Source organism: Epinephelus moara, chromosome 1 (genome assembly GCF_006386435.1).
Source record: "Epinephelus moara isolate mb chromosome 1, YSFRI_EMoa_1.0, whole genome shotgun sequence".
Lineage (NCBI taxonomy): Eukaryota > Metazoa > Chordata > Actinopteri > Perciformes > Serranidae > Epinephelus > Epinephelus moara.
In genome coordinates this window covers 43263413-43283527 of record NC_065506.1, presented here as the reverse complement: position 1 = coordinate 43283527, position 20115 = coordinate 43263413, and the positions used below count along the sequence as shown (strand labels likewise).

At 40.9% G+C, this 20115-nt stretch overlaps 2 protein-coding genes across 2 annotated transcripts in view; one reads left to right on the top strand and one right to left on the bottom strand.

The window, feature by feature from the left end:
• Window positions 1-526: 526 nt before the first annotated feature.
• cdkn1ca (cyclin-dependent kinase inhibitor 1Ca) lies at window positions 527-2388 on the top strand. The gene is made up of 2 exons (XM_050045567.1): window positions 527-1029; window positions 1149-2388. Exons 1-2 carry the CDS (start codon window positions 600-602, stop codon window positions 1247-1249), a joined length of 531 nt encoding a protein of 176 aa, XP_049901524.1. The 5' UTR covers window positions 527-599; the 3' UTR covers window positions 1250-2388.
• Window positions 2389-5999: 3611 nt separating this feature from the next.
• The window catches only part of kcnq1.1 (potassium voltage-gated channel, KQT-like subfamily, member 1.1), a 74874-nt gene continuing 60758 nt past the window's right edge, over window positions 6000-20115 (bottom strand). Inside the window, exons 11-17 of the mRNA XM_050047837.1 lie at window positions 18823-18879; window positions 15761-15890; window positions 11878-11953; window positions 9918-10012; window positions 9690-9736; window positions 9528-9589; window positions 6000-8867 (exon numbers count right to left, since the gene is read on the bottom strand). Coding sequence (XP_049903794.1) covers window positions 8601-8867; window positions 9528-9589; window positions 9690-9736; window positions 9918-10012; window positions 11878-11953; window positions 15761-15890; window positions 18823-18879 — 734 coding nt within the window. The 3' untranslated portion in view covers window positions 6000-8600. The remainder of the gene's footprint in view (window positions 8868-9527; window positions 9590-9689; window positions 9737-9917; window positions 10013-11877; window positions 11954-15760; window positions 15891-18822; window positions 18880-20115) is intronic.

Below are 20115 nucleotides of genomic sequence, written 5' to 3'. Positions count from 1 at the left end.
TAAAGCAACGACTTTTTAATTACTGTAGTCCTGACCTATATCTAACTTAAACTAAATCTCATCTCCTGATTTGAACTGCTTTTCTCCTCAGACCAGACACTTAGCCTATTTACTTTCCATCTCATTTTGGCACAGGCTGTGGTCTCTGTGGCCTTCAGGCAGTAACGGCCACTAATCACTGCTCCCTGAGGCCAAATGGCGCTGCTGCATCTCAGTGTCCTCTCATTCAGACAAACACAATGTACACAAACAGCAGTGTTATCACAACAACACTGAGGCTGTTAGGGATTGTTTTTCTCTTGCTGAATATTTGCAGTCACACAAATAAAGAAGTAGGACAGACGGACTTTATAGTAATATCACACAAAGTGTCCCAATGGAACCTGAGCCTTTTACTGATGGTCTCACTGGTCTCCATCACACAATGAATGGATCTCGCCTCCCCCCTAATCCGCCAATTCAGAGAGCTACAGCCAATCAGCAGCCTCTGCTCATTGTGTACAAACAAAGCATCGTGCGCCCTGCAGCCTTTAAATCGTCCTGCAGCAATGTGATGACCACTCAGACCAGAAGCAGACTCCACCACAACCATCAGAAGGATGAACCCCATCAGGCGCAAAGAGTCGGTGTGCAGGAGTCTGTTTGGCCCGGTGGACCACGAGCAGCTGCGCCGGGACTTGAAGCTGAAGATGAAGGAGATCACCGAGCAGGACAGCCGCCGCTGGAACTTCAACTTCCAGGCAGAGACGCCGCTGCCGGGCAGGTTTCAGTGGGAGTGGGAGGAGATGCCCGCAGACCGCGCTGCTGCTGTGTACCAGGAGTCCGCACAGATCAAGGGCGATGTGTGTCCTTCACGCACTGAGGAAGAGGACAGGCTGAGCGAGCGTGAGGAAGGCGCAGGGATCGACCAGGAGAACTGCTCCAGCATCTCCAACACACGCAAGCGTCCCGCTGAAGTGACGCCCGTGCGGAGGAAGAGGACGCGCTCCAAACCGGCTGCCAAGCCCAGCAACAACGCACGGATCACAGGTGAGGAGCAAGTCTCACACATCCATAATAACTCTATTAGTCCATCATGTAACCCGTGCTTGTGATAATGAATATATTAAGTGAGTAAACATCTTCTTTCGTGTTGCTTTTCTTGGCAGATTTTTTCGCAAAGAGGAGGAGGTCGACAGAAACCAAAAGCATCCTGAATCCTTTTCACACAAGTTCCAGTGAGGCAGCTCTGTGCAAAACATTACGATGAACATGCTGCTGAGAATGGACTATTTATATCAAGGCCTATACATACATGTTTTTATGGACTGGACCAAGGCCCGCTGACTGCACCAAAGGATTTTATTTTATTTTATCTTGTTCTATTCTATTTCATTTTATTTTATCCTGTCCTGTTTTGTATTGTTTTATCTTATTTTATTTTATTCTATTTTATTTCATTGCCAATTTCAGGATTTGTGAACTGGGGTCAAACTTCACCATTCTGTTATTTATTCTATTTATGGACTTTAATTTAATGTCTTTGCATTTGTTTTTTCATTTATAATGTCACAGTTATGTTTGTTTGGACACCTTTTTCCATCAGTTTTGTGTTTGTTATGTGAGCAAGAACATTTCAATAACTCAGGGGTAGGCAACCTACGGCTCAGGGGCCACATTACGCTCTTTAGCCCGTCTACTGTGGCTCCCTGTGGCTTTGACAAAAAATTACATTTAAACGAATAACAGTTACTTTTTTAACATTTCATTGCAATTTGCATTTATCATTGTTGTGGCCCTGAAGTGATTCTTACATTTTCCGGTTGTATAAATGTGTAGCCTAAATGCTGAATAAAAAAATACTTTAACATCTCGTCATATGTGCGTTATACGTCTACGGCCTGGCGCCTTTTCCTTAAATCTGCCAAATCTCAATAGCAATGGCTACGCTCGAGCCTCCTCAGTGAGGCTAGCTAATTCCAAATCCTCACAGTGAGTGGACAGATTTGGTTGCTTTCACTGCTAACGCTGCAAAGTTTAAGCACCAAATAATCAGGAAGTATAGCTACTTTGTTGTAATGAATGTTCATTTAGACCTATTACAAATGGTTATGGGCTAATGTACATTAAATAGGCGGTGTTGTCATCACTTTAAGGCACAAGTTTGCAGCTTCAGATGGATTTTTAAACTTTATTTAGTTCAAAGTGTCTCTTTTGATAGTAAAGGTTGCCAACCCCTGAAATAACCGATGATTTTATGTCTGTATGTTTCTTTTTTCCTGTCTTGTTGGTGGATTTCTGTAACATCTGTTAATTAAAGAGAAAAGCACTGTTTTGTCCTTGCTAAGTTTGCCTAAATTAACTGACTGCCTGCAAATATTGCAGTTTTAATAAACTGTTTTATCAGTATCCTCTGATTGAGTGATTATTGTAATTTCTATGCTGTCTCCTTGGGGAAGCGTTCCTTTTTGAGATATAGCACATTAATACTTTTTATATTCAGACACAAACACAATAATCCGTGGTCTAAATTAATTTGCTGATAAATGCTGGTTTAATGATTTTGCATCCATCACATTAAACTGGTTAATTTAGATTCATAGCATCTTAATTGTGTTCCCTGTCTCGGGTAAAATGTGACCACATAGCTCAGGAAACAGTTCTCCAAACAATGGCATAGTCCAGGGGTTATTTATTTTATCACCAGCTTTCAAGTGGACAACACCCTGCAGCAGCAAAAACTGTAAATACACTGTTTTGTAATATGCAAAATAATGTGTTTACGCAGTACCATCTCTTGTTTGTGTTGTGACAGTTTGCCTGAAGTCACAAACACCTTGTCAGCCTTATCTTGATTTGTTAAACACTTCAACTGTTTGTTAGTTTTAATTGCAGTTTCAGGTATTAAAAGCACAAACAAATGAGAGCGACAAACACTTCATCTAAGAGCTGCTGTAATAACATTAGAAAACTGACCCCGGAGTTCTGTAATTATAGCGATTTGTGACCAGAATTTCAAATGTTTAGATTTTCAGTATGACTGCAGTTTTGTGAAGAAGTGCATCTGTGGTTTGATGCTGAGCTTGAGTCAGCCACAGATGAGTAAGCTTATAACGAGTGCGCCTCTAAAGTTGTAGAAAAAAATCAATCCAAGTTGCAAGTTTGGCAATCGAAAGAAGAAAAAATGTTTTAGAGTAATTGCATTTTCTGGCTTGTATTATGAGATGTTTCATAATCGAAATCATAAGGACTGTGCTGTCAGGCTTGAAATTATATCCGTTAATATGAGCTGTAACTGCCAAATTAGCCCATTAGAGAGGCCAAATCCCACAGAGGCGTGCTCACTCCCACAGTGTTGGGGTTTCATCTCTAAAGAATTTCAAGAGGCCATCTGGCCGCAGAGCAGGACAATGGCCACAAAGCAGAGTGTGCCATCTATTTCACCTGCAAATCAGCCTTTGGAGATCCTCGACCCCCCCAGGACTTTTACTCAACTTTTCTCTTTTCACTGTGTCTCTTTTCATAGTCAAAGCAGCCATTATCACTGACATGCGCCCAAACCAAATCCTACTAATGTTTACTCCCACTTGGGGCTAATGTTTGCTTGTAATACTACAGCAGCGAAGGGACTGTGTTCAAGCACAGAAGACAGAGCAAACATCGCATTTACATTTTTAAATGCCTCAATAATGCCAAGGACAACCAATATTAAGTGTGTTAGTTTTGCATTTGGAACAGATTATCTCACATTATGTTCCAGTGAATTCATGTCTACATTGCCACTCAAGAAATCAATAATCAAAGTATCCCATGGGTCCAAAGCATCCCATGGGATCACAGTTTCCCCACCCATTACCTCACTTAAATTCTCCTAAAGATGTACACTACAAGCTGCTCAGTGCATCATCAGTGAATGAAGCTTTCACCGGTGCAGTGATCGTGTCAATTACACTAATGTTGCTGCATGTATTAGAGCTATACAGTGTATGACCACACGCTGAAATAAATCTATGATGTAAATGTTGCTACTTAGGAATGGAATGATATCAATCTGCATGATTGTGGCTTCTTGATCAGGCCTTTATCACGCTGTTCAAATTAGAAGACGCTGAATGGAAAAACTGCAGGGGGGAGGCTGACATTAGGACTTGCAAATCCAAAACTGAGCTTAATTAAGTTTCATTAATTTGATACTTGGGGTGCATATAGTCTGAGAGAAACACAGGTCTAAAAGTTTAAAGTGAAATATTACACCAAAAATTATTAAGAAGTTATCTGAATTTGTAGCTTTGAGCATTTTATTCATGCTGATTATTTACGCAAATGGCGTCTTAGTAAGCTGTAGCCTTAAAGGTTCAATGTGCTGGATGTAAGGGGATATACTGGCAGCAATGGAATATGGAGGCCGGTGTTTGCCTCCCATAAGATTGTAAAGCCAAACCCTGTTCTTTTTCCTAAACCTAACCACATGCGTTTGACGTTGAAGAAAAATCGGTATTGTACCGATGTAGTGCATTTATTTTGAAAGAGACTTTAAGCAAACTGTACATTTCCTGCAAAAATGGAAGTGTATTTTTAAAACAGACAATGCACTTGGAAAGTCCAAGTCGAGCTAAAGCAAATATTGAGGTCGGGGTGAAAATGTGTTGAAAAGATCCAGGTTTTATAATGTGAAACTGTTTTATTCTGTGTTTTTACCAGTATAAATCACTGGGTCTGTTTGATTTGGAGAGGAAGAAACCTCTGTGGAAAATTCGGCAACTGGTAAAAACCTCCTGAACATCTGGATCTTAGGTTATCAGAGAAAAAAATGCACATTAGCAGGTGCTGCATGTCTCCGACATAATGAACAGCATCGGAGAAACACTGATTTATAACATGAAACTGCTTTAATAAGTGTTTTTTACTGGTTTTAATCACCTGGTCGGTTTGTTTTGGAGAGAAGGAGACCTCTGTGGAAAATTCAGCAACTGGTAAAAACCTCCTGAACATCTGGCTGCACAGTAGCAGGTGCTGCATGTCTCTGACGTAATGAACAGCATCGGAGGAACACTGATTTATAACGTGAAACTGCTTAATTCAGTGTCTTTACTGGTTTTAATCACTGGGTCTGGTTGTTCTGGAGAGGAGGAAACCTCTGCAGATAATTTGGCTCCTGTTAAAAACCTGCTGAACAATGAACACTGAAGGAATTCTAATCAGGAGAAGTTTCAGCTGGTTGCAACCTGCAATCGTCACGACTAGATGTCACTAAATCCCCCTAAATCTGACGCACTGTTTTTTTAAAAGATGCAAACAGTAATAATTATTCAACCAAAGCACTCATTCACATATAAGGCATTTTAGTTCTGCTGTTTATTTGGATGTATTGATCCTCTATGTTGCTTGTGTTTATGGCTGTTGTACTTTAGATTTCCTCTCCCACTACCCCAAATAAAACTATTAAACCTCCACACCCACCCTGTAATATAACCCTTCCCTTCCCCACCTCCTGGTCAGCACAAAGGCCAACCACCCCCAGCACACTTTAGGAGGGTGGGGCCCATTGTTATGGACACCAGAGGCAGATGGTCATTTGGGCCTTTTCTCCACATGGCCACTTGTGTGAAGGAATGCCTGGACACCCCATGGATGGCCAGCGGGGAAAAGGTCACCATCTGCTACCCAAAGGTCACCCGTGTAAAAGAAAAAATGGTTTTGGCTATTTCCATAAGTCAGCGAGGACACGACACAGCCAACCCCCACCTCACGACAAAGGAAATTCTGCTGCCAGCACAAGTGATCCTGTTATTAAGGAAAGTGAATGAATCTCTTAAACTCAAAAATAAGGCAGACATCTGATTGATCAAGGAGAAACAAAAAAAAAACCATTTAATTTTAATGTGAAATCATTTTTTCTTTCCATCAATCCACCTCTGGCAAACAAAAAAACTCAGCATTAACAGAAACACTTAGCGCATTTGTTTTAGTCACAGTTTCCCCGTAAGGCACCAGACACAACACATAGTAGACACTTGGTAGTAATTACCACAATCTTTTATTGCTACAGCAGAATATTTCTAAACATTACAAACAAGAGAGTGAGATAAAATTAAAACAGCGAAAACACCATTTGATTAAACGGAAACATTTCAATGTGTTGTCCTGTTAGAAATGGATTTAAGAATACAGCAATAACCTGAAGAGATTTCAAGTAATAAATAAAAGGCAACTGATCCTTTCAGAGACTTTGCAAAAGCTAATGCTGAAAAATCACCATTGAAATGTTGATAATAATATTATTTCTCTTTCACACATGGATCTGATGAGACGTCTCAGCTGCTAGAGAGTAATGACGGAGGCGGGGAAGTTAATATAAAAACAGGTGTACATTCTTCATTATTTTAGATTAGTCTCCCCAGCTAAACTTGTGCTAAAGCTAACGTAACTAGCCTAAAAGACTTCAGTAACTGTCCCAACTTTCGACTGTGAAGCCCAGTTCAAACCAAAGATTTGCGACGATGGAAACTGTTTTAGAGAAACGTTGGAGCGGTGTGAACTGGCCGGTCAGAGCTCGACTGAAGCCGCCTGATGATCTCACCTGCAACTCTACTGGTCAAATCGCTGGCGACAAGCATGTCACTTGTTTCTACAGCCAATCGGCTTGTAGTGAAGTGACCGCAGACGGCGTGTTCGCTTGCTGCGGCAGGTGCTGCTGTGTGAATGGTGAATGGCAAATGGACTGCACTTGTATAGTGCTTTTCTGGTCTTCTGACACTCAAAGCGGTTCAACACTACATGTCACATTCACCCATTCACACACTGGAGGCTGAGGCATACAGGGTGCCACCTGGTACTCAGTGACCATTCACTCGCACTCACACACAGATGGAACAGCCATCGGGAACAATTTGGGGTTCAATGTCTTGCCCAAGGATACTTCAACAAGCAGGCTGGAGGAGCCGGGGGCTGACGACCCACTTTCCCTTCAACCATGGCCGCCCCAGTTGGATGGTGGGTCACTGCTGCTGCTCGCTGTAGGCTACGTGCTTATGAGCCCCCCCCACACACACACACACACACATTCTTAATGACTGATTAATTGATGCTGGTTATTTATATTATTGTGGCGTATTTACTATGAATCCAGTCCACCTGATACTTATTTTGTTAAGGTTTTTTTGCCGTTTTATCGCTACTACAAATGCAGCTGTAGCCAGTATCTCACTATCACTATCCTTATTCCTATTTTAAGAAGCTACACATTTTATTCAGCCACAAAATAAGCCTGAAAAGCTGCAAATCAGAACGAAGTACAGAGAGTTGTTGCATAGAGATGATACACCGTCACGTGTAGTTGCATTGGTGTGCACAGGATGATTTTCAGAACGTTGCAGAACGCAAGTAGCATTGCAAGTAGCTGCACGTTTTGAACTGTTATCGGGAATCTTTTTGGCCTGAACTGGGCTTAATGTTAGTGATTAGCTGGACTAATTAATGTGATTAGCGGTCTAAACTCGTGCTAAAGCCAACGTAACTTGCTTAACCCTTTAAACCTGGAGTGACCTCACTTTTCTTTGCTTTCAGATGCCTTTCACAAGTGTTTAACCCTTTGAACCCTGCAGAAAATTGGTGCGATTTCTTTCAAAAACAGGGAGAAAAAGGCAGTGAGTAACTTGGTAAGAAATGTCCCACAAATTGCAAAAAAAAAAAAAAAAAAAGCAGAAAAGGCAAAACTATTTATAATTATTATGACATTTTGAAATTGCTACAGAATTATTAAAATTTTTAAGCACTTTTTCCAGATCGTTTCCTTGTTGTTTGTTTTTATTTAAACTATTTTGTTGTTTTTAATTTTCTCTTTTCACTAATTTCTTGTTATTTTTTGGGGCTAATTTCTCTTTTCATTGCTCATTGCCTTCTTCTCATGTTTTTAAAAGAAATCCAGCTAATTTAGCCAGGTGTCAAAGGGTAAATACATACTAACTATTCTCTCTCGTAAGGTTAGTAGAATTCCCGTGATTAGCTAAACTTAGTAATGGGATTAGTCCTGTTGTTCAAAGAAACGGAAGGTTCTGTTGCTTCATGATTTAACGATCGGCTCAGATAATCACACATTCACTCTGCTTGGCGCTCTGCTGCTCCATCTCTCCAGACAGAGCGCCATGAGTTCGCTCTGCTGATCTGAAACTGTGGTGTTCTGACACCAAAAGGGTATCTTTCAACTGGTTTACGGACAGTCCAGTTTGTGCTTGTTATGGCTCTGTTGCCTTTATTTTTTGGCTTTATAGTAGTGTAATAAGTGCAGTTGGAGCTCAGGAATTAAAGAGTTTAGTTGCCACAGTTAAGCTCTATTTTTATTTTAGCTCTATTTTTATAGTTACAGTGAATTTAAAAAAAGGAGTTTTCACAGAGCTTATAGGCTACGTTATAATATGATTTTGTAATACAGTAATAAATTCAGTAAAGCGTCTGAATTAGGTCTAACAGACTATCTTTTAACTGAAATTTGACCGGCGGCCAGGCAGGCAAATGAGCAGATGAATAGATATGCAGAGTAAAAACGGCACTTGATCTGAATACATTTTATGAATTATACAAAAAGAAAAAGAAAATACTTTGAGGCAGTTTGGTTCCAGGTTTCAGCAGCTCTCATCCTGACTGGCGGTGCTGCTGAGGGGACGGTTGGGGATGACTGCAGCGCTGGCGACGTTGGATGAGAAGGATGAAGGTGATGAAGACAGCTGGTCGTAGCTTGGCAGACTGTCCTGGCTGGGGAGGACATTACAGGTCCTTCCAAGCCGTGGCCTCAGCCTGCCTCCACCTTCACCCTCACCGGCGTCTCTTTGGTCCAGCAGGAAGGTGAGGGACTCTGCGATGCGGTTTAGCGTCTGGTCCATGTGTGTTATCTATGACAGTGTAAAAGCAAAATAACACACTGGCTCAGATTTGGATTCACAACTTATGATGCTTTTGACTTATTTAAATTGAGCGAGGTACTTCTAAGAGTCATTTTAAAGTTCAGAGGAGATTGTTATTCCCAATATTCATTTCTCAACAAAAAATGAAGTTTGCTAGGTAATTTAATCCGTGGTTTTAAAGGCAGGGATGTAATGCCCACTTGGGGAAGGAACTAAGGGACACTGTGATTCAACATTTTTGTTTTTCTTTGTTTGACACAAGAAATGAAAGAAAAGCAACATCAAGGTTTCTCTTTTTGTGCTGCAGAACTGGCACAAGCTGCTGAAAGTTTTATATCTGAATCAACAATAACAGGGCCACATGTCTTTGCGCAGATATTTCATATTACAAAGCCAGTTAAACTTTTGTTGCATTATCCAAAACTATTCCCTACTTGAGTTTCTTTTGATAAGTGAAACTGCCAGTGTACGGTCAACAGGGAAGCGTATTTGTTACATTTTCATAAAAATTCCAAATATGAAAACAAGACAAAGGCGGCCTTGCAAATGTTTGACTTTGCTCTTATACAAACAAAAGAAATGATCTGAAACCGTAAACGACGAGGGAATATTGCTCCAGTTTTTCCACTGAAGTTGCACAAATCCCACCTTGTCCTCCATCCTGTTGAGTCTGGATCCGATAGAGTTTGTGCCTTTGTCTTTAGCTCGGTCTTCAGAGGGAAGTAAATAATAAGACAGGAGGATTAGAAGTGCAGTTTGTTATGTAGTTACTGTAATATATTTCGAGAGAGCATTGGAGTGATTCATTACCGGAGCCTGACTGGAACAAAGTTGTCTTCCCTAAAGACTGGTCCAGTCTGAGGACACAATAGGAGAATAGAGTCAGAATACATACTCTCTCTGTTTCCTCTCTCATTCCCCCGGCCTCTTGTTTTCACAGGCTGGTTTTTTTTTCATGCTTGTAAAAAGCCATCATCCACAATTGCATTTCTCAGGTAATCTAATTCATATGAAACTCTCCTTGGTTAAGCAGTTTACCTTCTCTGCAGCTCCTTAATTCGCACCATTAGGTTGAGGTGACCCTGCGAGTATTGCTCAATCACGTCCCGCACATCATAAGGCTTACGAGCTTGCTACAACAACAAAGAAAATGTCTGGAACTGTTAAATCAAACATTTATTTTCCTCAAGAACGTCTTGTAAACATTTGTTTTTCACTTTCTGTCAGATATATACATTTTTAAAGGTGTTGCACAGTAATGTTTCATGTTGGTTGTGGTGTTGTGACTCCCTAATCTCTGCTGCTGAGCCTGGTGTATGTTTGCAGGGGTGGTGAAGCTGAGAACCCAGACATCAAATATTATTGCATACACACAGTCACTTTGTATTCACTCACTAATATATCACTTTTATCTTAGTGGACTTATTGAAAAGGAACAAACCCTTTAATTAGGTTTAAGTAGACCACTTGTTGGAACAAACCCTTTGAAATGAGGCAATCAATCGAGGCTGTCGAAGCTCTGCCAAGATGTCTTTTCTGTTATGCTGCTGCTGAACTGCTCATTTGCAAAGTCTGCTATAACACTACTGCTAACAATGTTAGCGATGCTGCTGCCATGATCGTGGCAGAGGAAGTCTTGGGTATCAGGCCCCCAGACAAATTTTGCAGTGGCCAAACAGTGTAATTACACCGTCACGTGATGCACTGCAGCCCAAAATGACTTTTTCCCAATGAATTACACGATGAAAGAGATGTCTGTAAATCAGTGGATATGTTTTTTTTTAGCATCACATTCCCCATAAAATGACTCATTTCCCAATCAGGATTTGATCCATTTGGTCTGATAACATTTTGGAAGTCCAGAAGAGCAGCACTGTTAAATAATTTTATCCCCATTCAAGTTTATGGAGCACTAGGGCTGCTCCCAATTAAGAACTTTCCTAGTCGACCAATAGTCGTCATTTAGGGCCATTAAAGGGCCCTAAATTATATATTTAGGGCAGGGCAACACAATGGTTTGAGTTGAAGGTGTGAGAAAGAATAGTATCAGTAACATTGTTAACACTGTGCTACATTACAGAGAAATACAAAACCGTACTAATGAACCTTCATTAATATAGGCCTATATTTTATCTACAAGTGCACGTCACACACTGAGCGAGCCGCCTGTTAATGACGCTGTGGGCTAATGGGCATGTAGCTACTTCCATGTTTCAGATGATACGTCATGTTTGTAGTCGACCAATGAAGATGAGTTTACATATCACCTTGGGTTCGTCCTTCACCTTCTCAAAATGATCCCACACTTTGGATTTCCTGCCCGACATGTTATTAACTAGCCTGTGGAATAACCGCAGGTACCAGCCCTGGAAATTAACCTGACTCCTGTCTGACTGCTGAGCGTGGACACTTCCTGTGTCTGTCCTTTCAAATTAAATTCCCACATGGTCCAGTCCTATAGGTTTTGATCTATTTTGACAATGCGCAGCTCCTAATAAAGTTTCACGTTTGTTTGTTTGTCTGCAACTAAGCGACCAATAAAATCTTGCTGACTAAAGACCTTTATGGTCGACTAATGTTTGGTCGACTATGAGGGGGCAGCCTTACGGAGCACTAAACCAGAAGTCAGCCATTCTGCCGGCGAAAGTGAGACGCTCTGCCGCACTCAGCGGTGCTTGACTAAGTCTTTATTGTGTTTGCTCTATGGGCTGCACAGTGCAAAGTAGAGCCAATCAACCCCAGATCATCCTGGTAATTTTATACAAGGCAGTTGAACCATTTTGGCTCCATGCACCACTGAGCAACTCTCATAGGAATGAACAGGGCCTCACATTCAACACTGTATCTAGTTTTCTTAAAACATTTATGCCGGATATCCATTTTCCAGATGTCTGTTGGATACACCCGAACCCCTGAAATACTGACTATTGCTAAATCGTCATCAGTTATCAATAGCCAGTGGGTTCCAAAATATACTAGTAAATTATGTCCTACTTACCTGAAAATTTCTCTTGGCCACAAAATAACGCATTCTCTGGATCACCCGTATGGCTTTTCGGTGTGACTCAGTCAATCTGCATGAAAGAGTTTCATATGAATCACCTGGTGTTACTTTGAAATCTCTGCATAGAAAATGTAATGAGGCTGAGAGTGAGGCGGAAATTACTGTTGGAAATTGCTTTTTAAAGAACATGCAGAGAAAGCACAGCAAAACAAAGAGTAACCCTGTAAAACTTTGAAATCTAGGTTAGTCTTCTCAAAACACGACTTCAACTCCTGCTTTATCTTCCCTGCATGAAACAAATATAACTGTGAAAAGATGGTTGACATGGCCTTCATACTCAAGCTCTACCAATTTAGGGGGAAATATTCAGGGCATCACAGCTTCACGATGACTGATAAGTCTACATCAAAAGCCTTTCCCTTCTGACTTGTCTTCCTTTGAATGTGATCAAGGTGAGCTACAGTAACAACAAAGAACGGGTGATTTTTGTGTTCCTCCAAAAATCATAAATAATAGCGTAATTGTAGTGCATTTAGCCTCTATTATTATGTTGTGGGAATTATTAAGGAGCTATTACTCATCTGGGTTCATTACCCTGAAAAAGCAGTAAATGAGTAGGCCCTGTGTGAGAGGGAGAGAGCAGCTCTTTGTTAAGCCCAGTTAGGTAAAAGACTACAGGAACAAGGTCTGCCGGGGTCTCATAATGGACTTTTCATAGACGATGCAATGGGCTGCTTTTCAACTGCAGCCTTCACAACATTTTGTCAAATTAGCACCATATCATGAGATGTAAATAAAGTACTCTGTGACCTGTTATAAAACTCCATTTTCCACCACAAATGGCAGTGATGTAACCAGAAACACAGACAGCGAGGCAAAAAGGTGGACACAACTTCTGTCGACTCTAATGGCAGATGGCGGATTCTACTAAAAGTGCAGTTTGAATGGTGAGTGTTTCTGATCTTTACCCCAACATCAATGAGTATATAGGGACCTGTACCTGTTACCTTAAGAGAACTTAAAGGTTGCAAGTCTGGTATTTTGCACTTTGAGCCCCATTTCTGGGTTGTTTATGATGAAATAGAGTGGTTTAGACCAAAATAGCAATGATTGCTAATTTTGGGAGAATTTGGCTTTCCCCTGCCTGGCTTAACACTGCTGTCTATGGCCATGTGTGAACCTGTCCTAAAACCACCCTAAACGTTTGTTTTCAAAGCCATGAAACTCACCGAGTGGTCAGTGGTGTCCGTTGATGTTCTGACATAAAAATCATAGCAAACTGTGGTTTCCATCGGTGTTTTCGCTCTTCATCTCGATTGTGTAACTATTTTTTCAGCTGCCTCACACCCATGTGTAAACTTCCGCTTGATCATTCGTTTGACCCTGAAGCGTTATACACTCCAGCCCACTTGATGGCGATAATGCTCCTTTACGTGGGTGTGGCCAACCGGCAAGAAACCATTGCAATGTAATGGGACACAGAGAAGAAGCAGAAGAAGAAGGTTGGCATTGTGTTCAAAGGCATCGTACTGGGAAGGCTGTTTATAAGCGAGTAATCCATTGTGCAGTTGTTTAAACTTATTACAAAACTTTTTTGTTCGTTATCGTTCTCCTCCAGGAGCGCACACAGCACTGTTGAGCCGGCACTTTCGCTGAGCTAAAAGACTACAATGACTACAAACTTGTCGTAAACAACCCCCTTTCTGTTTCCGGTGGCGGATTACTACCAACGGACAATGAGGCTTCTNCCCCCTTTCTGTTTCCGGTGGCAGATTACTACCAACGGACAATGAGGCTTCTATAGAAAACCAATGGGGTAGACAAAATGTCAAATAAATCATCACGGAAACCACAGTTTGCTATGATTTTTATGTCAGAACATCAACGAACACCACTGTCCTCTCGGTGAGTTTCATGACTTTGAAAACAAACGTTTAGGGTGGTTTTAGGACAGGTTCACACATGGCCATAGGCAGCAGTGTTAAGCCAGGCAGGGGAAAGCCAAATTCTCCCAAAATGAGCAATCATCACTATTTTGTTCTTAGCCACTCTATTTCATCATAAACAACCCAGAAATGGGGCTCAAAGTGGAAAATACCGGACTTCCCCTTTAAAGAAATAGTTGGACATTTTGGGATATAAGTTTATTCGCTCTCGTGTAGAGAGTTAGACAAGCAACACATATGGAGACCACTAGCTTAGCTAAGCACAAAGACAAAAGCCCAGTTCAGACCAAAGATTCGGGACGAGTTGAAACCGGTCTGAGCTCAACTTAAGCCAGCTGATGGTGTCACCTGCAACTCCACCGGTCACATTGCTGGTAGCTGGTTTTAGAATGTAACACATGTTGCCTGGTTCAACAGCAGGCGTGCTCGCTTGCTGCAGCAGGTGCTCTGTCTCTGCCAAGCCCTGTGTTTCCATCCTCATGGTGTGCTGGTGTTGGACGGTGGGTCACTGCTGCTGCTTGCTGTATTTGCTTATGCCCCCCCACACACACAGATTGATCTGTGTTGACATGTTTACAGGTGTTATGTGATACCTTCTCTCTTACTATCACTCAACTTGGTGGTTTTTCTTTGCTCATGTTTCCTGCCATGTTTGACAATTCTTAAAGTGGTTAAATTTATGATTTCTTTTTGAAGGAACACTATACTGTTATCAAATCACTTTTCTCAATGAAGAAAATAGCAATCTCTAGCATTTTCAGAAATTACTGAATAATTTCAGGCCTGATGAAAACTGCATTATTCATGTTTCAACAAAATTGTGCTTCAATGTATGAAATTAAAACCTCTGTAACGATCGAGGAAAGGTATTTTGCCTTGGCTCAACCCCCTCAGTGCATGAATAGAACAGCTTTTGCACCTTTTGTTTCCTCTTGCGATTGGTTTAACTGCTTCATGAGAGAGAAACAAACAATCCGACGTGAGAAACATGAAAAATGTTTTAAGGAGGCTGTAAACTGTTACCTCCCACCAACCTCTCTGCTACAATCCCCACTTTTTCACTTTCACTTTAAAGACCGTGTCTGCTGTGGTACCAGAGGTGTAATTTGCGTTTGTTTGTGACAAACGTGTGGTAGTTTTGTTAAAACACTCAATACCTCCATCATCTTCAATTTACCAAAACATACTGCACTGAAATGTCGATACCAAGGTGGCTGCAGAAATATCACTTCTGTGAACTATTCCACATCAAGAATCAATGCTGCATCTTGTAACAATGACTCCACTGAGCTCTCGGCTGCTGTGGACAACATGGACAATTTGGAATTCAATCTGCAAGTCAGCTTAAAATCTAAGGCTTTTCACAGAAATTTGATAAAACCTGGTAAAAAGAGACACATTTTTCAAGCTTAAGGTGTTCTCTTGTCATGGATAACAAGCAGTAGTATCTCATAATGGTTCAATTTAGCATGGGATTTGATGTGGCACTGCTCTATGAGAACAGCTGGTTACATATTTTGGAGTCAGCAGAGCACAGAGTGATCTTTGCCAACAACGCTGCTGCGTGCAATTCCCACTCTGCATCATTACCCCACCGTTTAGAAAAGAAGTCCCATGGGTCAAAACTGTCGCGCCATTTGTTTCACTTACTGTGCACTTACATTACACTACAGTTACTTAACACTCATTTCCTCATATCAGTCTCCATCTCTCACTGTGCAAGTGCCTCTGCAGGCACAAGAGCTTTTTGCCTAATAGAGAATCATTACACAGCAGAGACAGGAGTGCTCTGGGGTTTGGCACACTACAAAGGTTAATTACAGAGAGCAAAAAATACACGCAAACGTTCTTCAACATGCTCATTAAAAAACACTCACACATAAACACAGCGTCAATGCGATTGCACTGCAACGCAATGGAGGTAAACTCACTGTAACACTGAGGTGACAGGAGCCAGCCCGCTGTCTCGCTCTGACTCCAGGTCCAGGTCGTCTGCAAAGCTACAGTTCCTCCGGATGGGGCTCGGGGTTTGGACATCCAAAAGGCCAGGGTTTCTTTTCACTGTATGTTTACACACAGAAACAGAGCAGTGGCACACTCAAGAGGTCTGAAGGGCAGGGGCGGGATAATGAAAAGGGCCCCAGATGTATGCTGTGGGGCACTAGTGTGCAGAAAGTTTTCTAGCAGTTATGGGCAGCATATTTGACACTGGATCACGGCTTTCTCTTTTATGGCCACCCTCATTATGTTTGCTCCACTGGATGGAAGGGCATCCAAAAGGGCACTCCCAGATCTCCCTGCACATCTCTCAGCTCAGCAACAGCTGTAGAGCTAGATAAAATCCTGCCAGCTGATGCAAAAACCTGTGGTTAACATGACTGTTTATTAATTAACGTAGTAACAGAACGCTTGAAGCGTGGAGCATCAGATTGGATTACAAACGCACTCCAAGATTTACAAGCTTTAGGTTTGCTGCTATAATATTCACGTGGAAATGATTAAAAGTGCAAAGTTTATACGCTCCAGATGCATCATTTCTTGTCACAATTTTATCCAATATAATACCAGAGAGTGTATCAACAAAGCTTTTCACAGTGGACATCTGTGGCCTGACAGACAAGTAACGAGCAAGGCAGACACTCGATGTTTATTTGATACAACTTTCAGTAATAGTGTCTCAACTGTCTTTCAATCAATGGCTTACTCATGAAATGAAATGAATCTAGCTGCTCGTGATATAAATTGATTGAAGGCATTTGCAAATAACTGATTCCTGAATATTTCTGAGTTTTGCTGCAGTGAATCAAAGATCCAGTTTGTACAGTTTAGGGGTTCATATTGGCAGAAATGGAATACAAAAAGTATGTTTTCTTTATGATCATGTGCAAATAGGAATAACTGTGTGTTTTTGTTACCTTAGAATAAACCATTTACATAAGCAGTGGGTGCGTTGCATCGCCATGTTTCTACAGTATAGAACACAGAGACCAAACACTAGCTCTATGGGCCATTTGCTTTTTCGCATTATTTGATTTATTCAGTGTTTTAACCAGTTTAAATCACAGGTTGTGTTTGTTTTGGAGAGGAAGAGACCTCTGCAAATAATGTGGCTCCTGGTAAAAACCTCCGGGACGTCTAGATTGTAAGAAACCAGATAGAAATATGGTTCAATGCTGGTCTAGCGACATGGCAAACAGTATAGGAGAAACACAGATTTGAATGCAAACCTGCTTTATTCAGTGTTTCTACTGATTTTAATCACCTGGTCTGTTTATTTTGGAGAGGAGGAGACCTCTGTGGATAATTCAGCTCCTAGTAAATACCTCTTAAACAATGAAAACTAAAGGAATTTAAATAAAGTTTCAGCTGGTTGCAATGTGCAGTCCTCACCACTAGATGCCACTGAATCTCCCTAAACCGTATATACTGCTCCTTTAATATTTAACCCACCTAATAAAAAACAGGGCTTGCACTCCTTGACAAAAGTGTTCAGAAGTTCATCAACATTATCAACATATAGTCAGCATAACATTACAATGCTGCAACAATGGTGTCTCACAACGCCCAATGGGGAAAGAGAAAGTGATGAGCTGCTATGTTGCATTACTTTGCTAAAAGTCACAGCCAAAGTAAGTGGCTGAAATAAAGAAAATAAATATACCAAAGCTGCTTCTCTGGGGAAGCTTCAACATTATGACCCAGAGTGACAAGTGAATCTGTCTGTGCATAGTTCAGTTTTAGATTATGACAGAGATGCCATCTTCAAATGGGAGAAATAATCTGAGTTTACAGACACATTCATCTGGTTAATACTGAGGGGAAAAGGTGAAGCTGAGTGTTAAGAGCTCCTGACAACTTGTTTTATTTCCACAAAACACACGACCTAAGAAGACGTGTTTATTGGATACTGGTGTTTTTTTGCTGCTGGGCTGTCTTGTCTTACTCCATGTATAATGTGGCAATTTTAAAAATTAGTTTGTTCTTGTGAGAGATCTTAATGTGTGTATGGCAGTTTGATTGATATTCCCTTGAGTGCACAATAAAAAAATGCTATTTATGAAAATTAAAAAAAGAGATATTTATTCAAAACAACCCAGTACAAGTTTGATTGATATTCCCTGGAGCACAAACACAGAATAAATAAATAAAACATGATTAATAAAAACAGAGATATCTATTTTTGTAAATGAAGTAACATATAAGGTTGGTTTGGATTTAGTTCTCAATTTTGGCAATACAAGTCAGGCTCAGCTGGATGCTAAAAATGAGGACTGGTCAGGAGGTTGGTGTTCATTTTATGGAAAATAGGAATACAAAATAAGTTAATAAACAAAAACTATGTATACAAAAACGGTTATTTTAAACCCCGGAGACAGTGAACCAGGAAGAATCCATAACTTTGTGCATGTTGCCGCAGTCCCTAGCACTGAAAGGTCGCCAGCAAAGACGGCAGAGTTGTTGTGGAAGACTGTGTGGGAACTTGTTAATTATTTGAATCTGCATATGCAGGGTTTTGAAACTGCACCAGCTAGATAAGTGTGATACAACTGGTCTGAAAATAAAAACGTGGTGTGAAAATGTGTCAGCTTCAAATGGACTTTGAATGAAATGGACTTAATTGGTGCTGTCAACCACGACACACAGATGTGACTCGACAAGCCATGACCAGCTGACTGATTTTTTGAATAACAGATTGCAGAGAAGTGCTTTAACCACTTGGTGGGTTTATGTGGTACTCCAGCACGCATATGGATCTAAGAATGATTTGCTGTTTAAAAAAGTGCTTTAAACTCAAGCATGAAATTGTTATTTGACTCCACAGACTTTGGTTAAACTCTTTTTCAAACAAACGCAGACTTCCGCATTGTTCAAGTCTGTGTAATATCTACACTTCAAACTGTACTTGACTTTCCATCTGACCCCTTTGATATAACTATTTACTTCTGGAGTAACAAAGCAACATAAAAACTCTTGTATCTACATGTGTTGTTACCTGGAGGTGGTGAGCTGAACTGAAGTGAAGACAAAGACGTCCAGGACTGCTGGCACTCTGAAGCACACATGATGAGATAAACAAACATAATCAGTGTTTGCTGCTGGGTAAAAAAAAAAAAAGCACAGACACAAACTATGGTGCTAAGCATGCAATTTTCTTTTCATCACTCACACAATTAAGCAACCAACTGAACATATCACAGCAGGATCATGCAGTGATGAAAAAAGATGCTGTTAGAGCAGCTGAGACGATGAAGAGGAGGCTGTTAAAAAGGACAGTAGGAGAGGACAGTGAGTGTACTGAGGACGTGTGCAGGATGTGGACACTAACAGCAGCTCACCACCACATCCTCCCAAAGTGTGGGATCCTGTTAAACCCGCTACAGAGACAGAAAATCGAGAGAGGAAAAAAACACAAGCAAGACAATAGGCAGTTACCACGGATTAACTGGATTATATATATGTATATATATATATATATATATATGTAAAGAAGGATGGGTCACAAAATAAAACGCTTTCCCCCAAGACTTTCCTCCACGATACCAGGTGAAACCAAATGAACTTTGAGTTATTTTAAGGTAAGTCATCACCATGTTTCTTTCCCCAAACCTAAGCTATGTAACTTTACATTAAAGATATACTTGTGGAATTTTCCTTAAAGTGTGAAGGTGAATTTTTCTGCAGCAACTTATCCCGTGTCTGTATTTTCTTACTGTCTTCTTATTTTCTGTGTTCAGGACGCTTATGAGAGTGTACCCCCACAACGCTCAGGTGTGGTCATGGTTTTATAAAAAGGTAGGGACTAGGTGCCAGACCGTAAGCAACATGCATCCAGGAGACATGTCGCTAAATGAACGCAAATATAGCAAGGTGAAACGCTAAATTAGAGTGAATCTGGGGTTGGCTTTTACGTTCAGTGATCGACAACTGACCTTTCGCTAAGCCCCGCCCCTTTGTGATGGTCTGACAAGCTGTCAGTATAGGCATGGAGCCCACACTGTAACTAACTGCACTCACTGAAGAAATATTATCATATTTTTGGGAAATGAAAGAGTGATTCCAGAGAGAAGCAGACAGAGGGGTCTACAGTCTGTGTTTGAAGGATATATCCAGGATGTCAAACTGACTCAGCAGCAACAACAGGTTAAAAAGACAAAGATAGTTAGAAGCTAAAGCCGAACTATAGGCTACAGATCACAGTGTAAAAGTGAACCACCACATCACTGCTGATCGCCACACAAGACAATGAATATGAAGGGAAACTTTGCTGATATTGAACCAGCTGTGT

Bases quoted from the DNA above. Each gene is read 5' to 3' on its own strand.
- cdkn1ca (XM_050045567.1), top strand. From the start codon at position 600: ATGAACCCCATCAGGCGCAAAGAGTCGGTGTGCAGGAGTCTGTTTGGC. The intron at 1,030-1,148 runs GTGAGGAGCAAG...TTTTCTTGGCAG, and splicing joins CAACAACGCACGGATCACAG to ATTTTTTCGCAAAGAGGAGG.